At 40.5% G+C, this 9,170-nt stretch overlaps 1 protein-coding gene across 1 annotated transcript; it reads right to left on the bottom strand.

Annotated features, from left to right (window-relative positions):
* Nucleotides 1–3,495: 3,495 nt before the first annotated feature.
* lrrc3b (leucine rich repeat containing 3B) lies at nucleotides 3,496–4,448 on the bottom strand. The gene has a single exon (XM_062990791.1). The coding sequence runs from the start codon at nucleotides 4,381–4,383 to the stop codon at nucleotides 3,598–3,600; it is 786 nt and encodes a 261-aa protein (XP_062846861.1). The 5' UTR covers nucleotides 4,384–4,448; the 3' UTR covers nucleotides 3,496–3,597.
* Nucleotides 4,449–9,170: the final 4,722 nt, after the last annotated feature.

The raw sequence follows: 9,170 nt of genomic DNA, 5'->3' as shown, positions 1-9,170 counted from the left end.
CAACAATCCTGCACCAGAAAAACGAGACGGCGAGATTAGGTGCTGCACTCTGTGAGGCAAACTCACCTGCACAGTACACCGCGCAGCATCGGGCGGGGGGCTTGGGAGGTGTTCGGAGTGATACAGCGATGGCGGTTGGCTGCCTGCATTTTTATTTTTACATGAACTATTGTAAAAATATACATTATTGACTGAAATGGACAGCACCTAATGAAATATATCAGAAAGAAGCATATTATGCATATGTGAATCAATTCTCCGAGGGTGGGCTGCTAAGGGGGCCAGTGATTTTATATGGGTGGCCGTGCCCCCTCCTGCCCCCCCTGACAGCGCCGCTGTCTGAGAGACTGAGAGAAAGCTTATCCAGAGTTAGCTCCATCTGATTTCCATCTTTTTGAAAAAAGCTTTAGGGGGAAGAAGATTTTCATGTGATGATGATGTGAAAGCATCATCAGTGGCTACACGCTCAACCAAAAACATCTTCGCTGATGGCTAATTCTTAGAAAATTCTTTGAAATTATTCATAAATAGAGTTAAAAAAAGTGCAGAAACTTTTTGAAGAACCTTGTATGTCGATGAGCAATATACAGTTCATACAGAGCACTGATCTAGAAAAAATATTGTGTTCTGTCATGAACATGGCAATGTATTAATAACTTTATTAAGCTTGATGTATTGGTGTTATGTATTGGTATTACTGGCTGTGTGTGAGTTAGCACTGTGGATAGTTCAAACAGTGAATCACTTTCTATAGTGTTAAGACAAGTAAACTAATATGTTACATTTTAAATTAATTAATTTATCTTAAATTTTAAATGTGGTTTAGTATACAGCTTATAGCAGCTGGGTTTAAAGATAACTATCCCATTATTAGTCTCTTGTCTTGGTAAAACAATAGCAATTTAAAGTAAACAAATATATTAATCCAGTTGTCAAAAATAAAAGCCTTCATATTACTGCAGTCTTTAGCTAGACTGAGAACTTTTGTTTATTGGTATAGATTGCAGTGAGTCATACTGTTTCTTAAAACACACTGACATATCTGTGAGACACTACTAAACATTTACTTCAAAATTGTAAAAAAAAGGTCTGTGGGCATGTATTTAATAAAAAGACTTTGGTTAACACAAAATATCTTGTAAACCTTAAAGGTTAGATACCATACCATTATAGCTCTAATATAAAATAAAAAAAATCATGTTCAACAACAATCATGTCTTGGTTGATTTTTGTACAACTTAGATCAGTAAAAAAAATTATATTTCCTAAAAGTGGAAGAAATGTTTGATTTGAGGTCAGAGGAATTATAAACATGGCCTTTTCTTAATGATTATCAGTTAGCTAGTCAAGTCTATCTAGTTTAAAGGTAATCAGAACATTTAATATATACATTTTAGACACCACATCCTAAATATGTATATTTGACTACAAGAAGAGGCCACTGATTATGTTAATATCTTAATAATCCTTATTAGAAAACACATTTTGGGGGTTTAAAAGTTATTTAAATGAACATTTAGACCTGAGATTAGAATATCAAAATGTTTGTAAAGGTATTTAGCAACTGTCTACAGATGGGTAGTTTATAACAGTTGCATGCCTCTCAAGTCTAATGCATTTTGTTTTCATGCTATATCTTTTAGTGATATTTATTCAGTTAGTGATTCGATATGCCACATGTTATTTGGCAGCTAGATGGCATAACGTTTATTGGTGCCACTGAATGTTGCCGCTATTGGTGAAATAAATGTAATTTGGGTACATTTGTAAAAGATAAAGGTACCAGGACCAGGAATGGCTAGTATAACCCCTTGTACATATACACTTCTACCAAACAACTTAATAGAGGCAGTTGTAGCCTAGTGGTTAAGGTACTGAACTAGTAACCATAAGGTCCCTCATTTAAAATCCCACCACTGCCAGGTTGCCACTGTTGGGCCCTTGAGCGAGGCCCATAACCCTCAATTGCTTAGACTGTCAGTCAGTTTGGATAAAAGTGTCTGCTAACGTAGATGTAAATAGCAATTGACATAGTATTTAGTTACACATTTTTAATTCTGGCTGCTTTACCTACTACAACATCCCCCCCCTTTTTTAACTCCCACTTTAGCGCATCCAATTTCGGCCTGTCAATCATCCTCTCACTAATGCTGGTCCCTGCTTGGAGAGCGATCGAACATCTTATCACCTACACTTGACAAGTGCAGTGCAGTACAGCGCTGTGTACGGAGAGCCACACCCTCTACCGCACTCTATTCCCATCTCCGTGCAGGCGCCACCAACCAGCCAGCAGAGGTAGTAATCGCATTAGTCTGAGAGAGAGAGTCCCCATCCGGCTTAATCCCGCCCCTACCTGAACAACAGGCCAATTGTTGTTCATGTAGCTGCTCAGCCTCAGCCGGCAGGCAGAGCCGAGATTCGATACGATGTATTCGAGATCTCATTTCTACAAAATTTTATGTTTATTGTCCACTAGCCCTGTCGCCTCACAGCAAGAAGGTCCTGGGTTCGATCTCCAGGTGGGGCGGTCTGGGTCCTTTCTGTGCAGAGTTTGCATGTTCTCCCCATGTCTGCGTGGGTTTCCTCTGGGAGCTCAGGTTAATTGGAGATACTGAATTGCCCTATAGGTGAATGGGTGTGTGTATGTGTGTCTGCCCTACGATGGACTGGCTAAGTTGCAAAGCAAGGCAGTCATTAAACACACCTCATCAGAGAATGTATAAACAGGGATGGATAGCCCCAGCAGTTTTGTCAACCTGAATCACAGAAATGAGTCAACAAAATTTAAAGCTGTAAACTAACATATATTTGAACCGCATGACCCAGGGGGGCTGCCAATGCATGAGAATTGAGAGGTGCGGCTAGATTAGGACCTAATAAATCCAGGATAAAACTTGAATCACACATTCGAAAAGAGGTCATTTACTCAATTTTTCCATTTCTCAAAGGAAGGCCACATCCAGAGTTGACTCAAGTGCATGTGGCTGGGTTTATAGTATTCAAATTGTGGATAATACAAAATGCACCCTTCTGTTTTTGCCATTATATAGCAATTTTCAACCATTAAATCTTCCCTATTTTAAAATATCTTAATTTTCTGACTCCGGCTCTGCTTTGTGCTTAGTTACGAAGGATGTAGTCAGTAAAAAATTTAAATACTAGACTATTAAAATAAAACTGAAAGCAATACCCCAGTCAAGAAAAACCTGGCAACCAAGGAGGTGAGAGCTGTATCAAAAATAAACTTAAGCACCTGTGTGTTCTAACATATAACATTCCCATCATATCATTTGATGTATCTTGTAACATTCTGACTGGAACTCTGAATATGACCCATAGTGATTAACACACTGATGCAAATTTAAAGGAATGTATTATGAACACAGAGGCAGGAAGAGCATTACAAATTCCCTAAATACTCGGCCTATGTAATAGTTACACACAACTAGAAAAAGAGAAGACACAATGAGTATTAAGACTACATTTGGAGTTGGTATCAGTTTTAGTAAGACAAAATTGCTCTCAGAAATCCATTGCTGGCTTCTTTAGTCTTTTTATGCCCACTAAGTCAAGGCATTATTGGCAAAAACAATGCCTTCACATCACGGTACTGATGTCCTCTGGTTCATCTGGCTTCCTGGGTTTGCTTGGTAGTGACTTAAGATACTCCAAGTGCCGCCGTGCATCTTCTTGGTTTTGCCTGACGTAGTAGACCACATAAGAGATGACCATGGCGAACCAACCGAACATGGTCACCAGCATGGCGTAGTCAGTGGTTCGTCTGGCCAGATTGCACAAATCTGCATCCACAGCTAGGAACGGTCGTCCCTCTTGGTCCCTCAGCTCCGAGCTGCGGCACAGCACGCGGGCCGCTGCCTCATGATTATGCGCCATGCCACCAAGTGCCTGCTGCAGAGCACAGTCGCAGTGCCATGGGTTGTCATGCACCAGCACACGTGCTTTTAGCCTCGCAAATGCATCCTTGTGCACGCTAACTATACGGTTATGTGACAGGTCAAGCAGCTCCAGTGAACCCTCCAGGCCGACAAAGGCACTCTCTCCCAGCGTCTCCACTGCATTATGGGACAAGTTGAGCCTGCGCAGCATTCTTAGGTCCTGGAAGGCACGTTCAGGCACGGCCTGAATGTGGTTACGGTCCAGCTGGAGTAGGACCGTATCTGCAGGAAGGTCTGACGGGATCTCCTTTAACCGTGCCTGGCTGCAGGTAACATTTAGACCGTACGGTGGGTATTCGGCCCGCTGGCACACACACCCTTTGGGGCACATGCTGGCCGATGGAAAGCAGAGAGCCATGAGCACCAGGCTCTGCAGCAGGAGGCACATGGGGATAGAGCGCGAGAGCCACAGGTCCAGCGGAGTCATGCTGGACACACGTCAGCATAATCCCGGCGCTGCCAGCCAATCAGGCCATTCAAGCAAGCCTCATAGCACGACGAAAGGTCATGGCAAGCCGATTCGTTCTCATCCTCCACTTAGACCTGTGTAGGTAAGACAAAAAGAAACTTATTTGACAGAAATCACAATTAATCAGCTCTCAAAATGCAGTGACTTATGGGTCTGTTTGAAAACCTAGCTGCCTTGCTGCCTACCTAGACAGCTGCCTAAGTAGAGAAGATTCTAATGAGACATCAAAATTATAAGGCAGGTTATTCAGACGCACTACTTAGACAGTGATTACTGCGATCACCGCAGTTTTCACGTACTAGGCTAACATGGTTAGCCTCAGGCCATTCAAACCAATGGGCTGAGGTGGCACAACTCACTAGCATGCCAGCTAACATCTCCCTCCGTGTACCGAAAACGGTTAAACTGTCACTGTCACATTTATTTACCTATGAATGGAACTCACATTGTTACTCCGCATTCATCCGGCAAATTTTTAATTTTTTTTGTGTGAGAAAAGTTGTGCCGCACTGAATGCTGGGATTGCCTTCACTGCTAAGGAAGCATTGGATGCTCCCTTGTTATTTAGTTAGATTATCGCTTCAAAATGAGGCACCTTAGCAGGCAGCATTTTAGGGCATCTAAGAATTCAGACAGCCTTTTTCTCATGTGTATAGGATGATGTAAAATGCTGTCTATGTAGAGAGCTCACTAAGTTTTCGGATAGACCCTATGTCCATTTAAATTCTTCATATATGTAACCTCTATACATTTTATAATACTGGGTATTAAAGCACAAAAATACCCAGTCTCTAATATCTCTTTAATGTATCTGATGCTATATAAACCCTACGCTGCTAATTGTATATCAGAATAGGTTTTTTAGTACCATGTCCTAGCCAGCACTACACTTGCCTTTGGTTCCACCCCCCTTAGTTTCTTTAGATTAGAAATGTCTCTTGTATTTATTGTAGGTTCTCGTATTCATTGTAGTGTTTTTTTATCTGCACTGTGTATACTGTAATGTTTTGCACTTGTGTTCTGTGTTGAACCCTGATCCTGGAGAAATGTTGTTTCATTTCAATATGTACTTGTTAACAGCTGAAATGACAATAAAGCCTCTCTTGAACTCTTGAAAAAAGAGGTAACCTTTTGCATATTGAATTTGTTTCTAATTATCAAGCTCTACATTCTATTAGGGACAGCACGGCAAAACAGCAGTGTACTTGTTGCACAGCAACATAGGTCAAGGGTCATACCTTTCACCTCCCAAAAAAACATGCAGAAAGGGCAATGGCTGCTCTAAATTGCCCCAACATGTAACTGAGTGAATGCATGGGTGAGTGGGTAACACCATGTAATGGACTGATGCCATTTTCCTTACAGATGGTTCCTGACCGTGTTGAGTCATATTGCATGCAGGCAACATTAAGGAAGGACCTCAGCCTTTTTTGTTATTCTGTCACTCATTATACCACGCCCCTCTCAGTCTGAAAAAATGATCTAAAAGTGAAAAAAAAGATCTGAAACTGAAAAAAATAAGATGTGAATCTGAAAACATAAAATCTGATAAAATAAGACATCAAACATCAAAAGAAATGTGAAAATAAAATGAATTGATATAAAATAGTACCAAAATTGAATGAAAAATATATTTTGCATAATACTACTGTAATATTTAAGAATTCTGGAAGAATTTCACTGCCTAAAAGGCAAAGGCACAAGCCTAAGATGAACACCTGTGATTTCCAATCTCTCAAAAGGCACTGTATTAAGAATCGTCATTTATTACAAGCTGATATGGGTGAGGGATTACTTTGGCAACCTTTGTCAAGCACTACAATACAGAGTTACATTTACAAGTGCAACTTAAAACTCTACTGTGTAGAAAAGAAACCTTATGGTAACCATGCCTAAAAATGACATAGAGTTCCTTGGTCTCTGGGGCATCTGAGATGGACCATGACACAATAAAAGACAGACAGAGAAGAAAAGGACCATCCAGACTGTTATCAGCAACAAATTAAAACCCAGGGTCTGTCATGGTATGGAGTTATACCTTAAGTGCCCTTGGCAAAGGTAATTTACACTTCTGTGATGGCAGCATTAATGCAGAATTGAGATTTAAGAACAACATATGCTGCCTTTAAGCCCACATCTTTTCCGGGGACGTCCAGGTACTATTGTTATTGCAACAGCCTGTTACAACAGATTTATGTTTGCTGGAGATTGCAAACAAGCCTCATCAACAAAACAAGAATGCAAATAAAAAAAAGTCTATTGCATAACTCCAGCTGGGGAAAAAATAAGTTGAGTGGCAGGTGTGAGGTACAGATGCCAAGCTTTCTCTTCAGAGACAATACACAGGCATACACATCCTGGAATTGCAGCCTAAAGAGCATTACTTTGACTTGACAAACACGAGGTAAAACAGCTCAATGACACTTGTATTCTGTCACTTCAATTAATTCTGGATTTTTAGGTGGAATTTATAGATAGGTTACAAAACAAAGGGTATAATGCAAAAATACAAAGTACTTTAAAATACACCAATCAGGCGTAACATTACGACCACCTCCTTGTTTGTATACTCACTGTCAATTTTATCAGCTCCACTTACCATATAGAAGCACTTTGTAGTTCTACAAGTACTGACTGTAGTCCATCTGTTTCTGTACATACTTTTTAAGCCTGCTCTTACCCTGTTCTTCAATGGTCAGGACCCCCACAGGACCACCACAGAGCAGGTATTATTTGGGTGATGGATCATTCTCAGCACTGCAGTGACACTGACATAGTGGTGGTGTGTTAGTGTGTGTTTTGAAACACCTCACTGTCACTGCTGGACTGAGAATAGTCCACCAACCAAAAATATCCAGCCAACAGCGCCTGGTGGGCAGCGGCCTGTGACCACTGATGAAGGTCTAGAAGATGACCAACTCAAACAGCAGCAATAGATGAGCGATCGTCTCTGACTTTACATCTACAAGGTAAACCAACTAGGTAGGAGTGTCTAATAGAGTGGACAGTGAGTGGACACGGTATTTAAAAACTCCAGCAGCGCTGCTGTGTCTGATACACTCAAACCAACACAACACACACTAACACACCACCACCATGTCAGTGTCACTGCAGTGCTGAGAATGATTCACCACCTAACTAATACCTTTTACAAAAGTATATTTCTTAATGTGGTGTTTTGAGGATGTAAACAGTGTATTTTATCTTTCAAGTCCAAAATTTAAATACTTATTAAACCATTCAGTGACCATTCATGCAATGTGAATGGGAGGGAATGCCGTTCTGAAAAAGCAAACTAAAGTATGAATGTCACCCACAATACTGATCAGTTATGAATTATAAATTAGAAGAACCTTGTCTTCATGACCATGGCATGGTTGCTGGTGTCAGGCGTTCTGGCTTTCAATGTCAGAAACAGCTGATCATCTTGTATTTCTATGCGCACGGTCCCTAGAGTTTACAAAGATTAGTGGTAAAAATGTCATAAGCAGCAGTTATCTGGTGGAAACACCTCGTTAAGGGAGATCAGATTTGTTTACGTTGACAAAAAGTAACAAAAAAACTAGCACTCTTAACAACAGTGGTAAGACCAGAGTGGGCAGATGGTGTATATAAGTAGAAAACATCTGATTCCACAAAAATGTAAGGCTACAGCAGGCACAAACTCACCAAAACTGGATAGTTGAATATATGGAAACATTATCTTGTCTAATAAAATTTCTTCTGAAAATGAAAGTAATATGGTTTCAATCTGGCATAAACAACATGAAACCGTGGACCCGGCTTCACTTGTGTCAAAAGTTCATAGGAGTTGATTGGCACATACTGGACCCCCTTATATTAATTAAGCATAAATCCAAGGGTAAGCCTAACTCAGTGTTGCTGTTGACCATGCGTAACCCTTATCTTATATCTTTAGCATGACTATGTACAATGTCAAGTTATTTTAAACTGGGGTCCATGAACATGACTGAGTTTAGTGTACTTCAATACCTTCCCTTCTCCATTTGCCAAATCTAACTTCAATGTTAGATGGGACCAATCAGTCAAACTGGGACTTTGTGCAGCTTAGAGTAAGATAACATTCCTGTGCTGCTTTTGGGTCTGGGTGACTTGCCATAATAACAGTGTTATGAATTCTGCTCTCTACCAAAAAAATCTGTTTTCTGGTTTTTCCTTTAAATGTAGTCATTCCCAAATTAGACTCCACATCAAACAGCTACATTTTCAGCACCCCAGTTTGGCCTTGTACAATATTCAAAAGCAAAATGCTATCCCTTCCACTTAGGGCCAATTATGCTGTCTTAAACTCCTAGCGATGGATGGCTATGGCATCACTGGGTTTTAAGCTTTTACATACATGATAAGGCAAGTGTTTCCTTGTTGTGCCTTTTAGAAGCCACTAATTGGCCATTTAATGAGCAAATAAGGCTTACTGGATTTTAAACATCTTAATGTCAGTGCAGGGCTAAGAATAGATAGACCATCAGGCATATCTAATACATAATGGAGATGAGTCTGCCTACAGGGAAGAAGTCCTTAAACTGCCTGAATGGTGCTCCATCAACAACCTGGCACTCAAAAATGAAAGAGATGATCATCTGCCTCAGGAGACAGAGAGAGGAACCTACTCCCTTATACACCGAAGGAGACACCGTACAGAGAGTGTCTATCTTAAAATTCCTCAGCACACACATCTCCCAAGACCTCACATGGACTGCCAACACCACCTCTTTAATGAAAAA

The sequence above is a fragment of the Trichomycterus rosablanca genome, chromosome 2 (genome assembly GCF_030014385.1).
Source record: "Trichomycterus rosablanca isolate fTriRos1 chromosome 2, fTriRos1.hap1, whole genome shotgun sequence".
NCBI classification, from domain to species: Eukaryota; Metazoa; Chordata; class Actinopteri; order Siluriformes; family Trichomycteridae; genus Trichomycterus; species Trichomycterus rosablanca.
The sequence above is the reverse complement of the archived record's forward strand: the minus strand, read 5'-3'. Positions and strand labels throughout refer to the sequence as shown.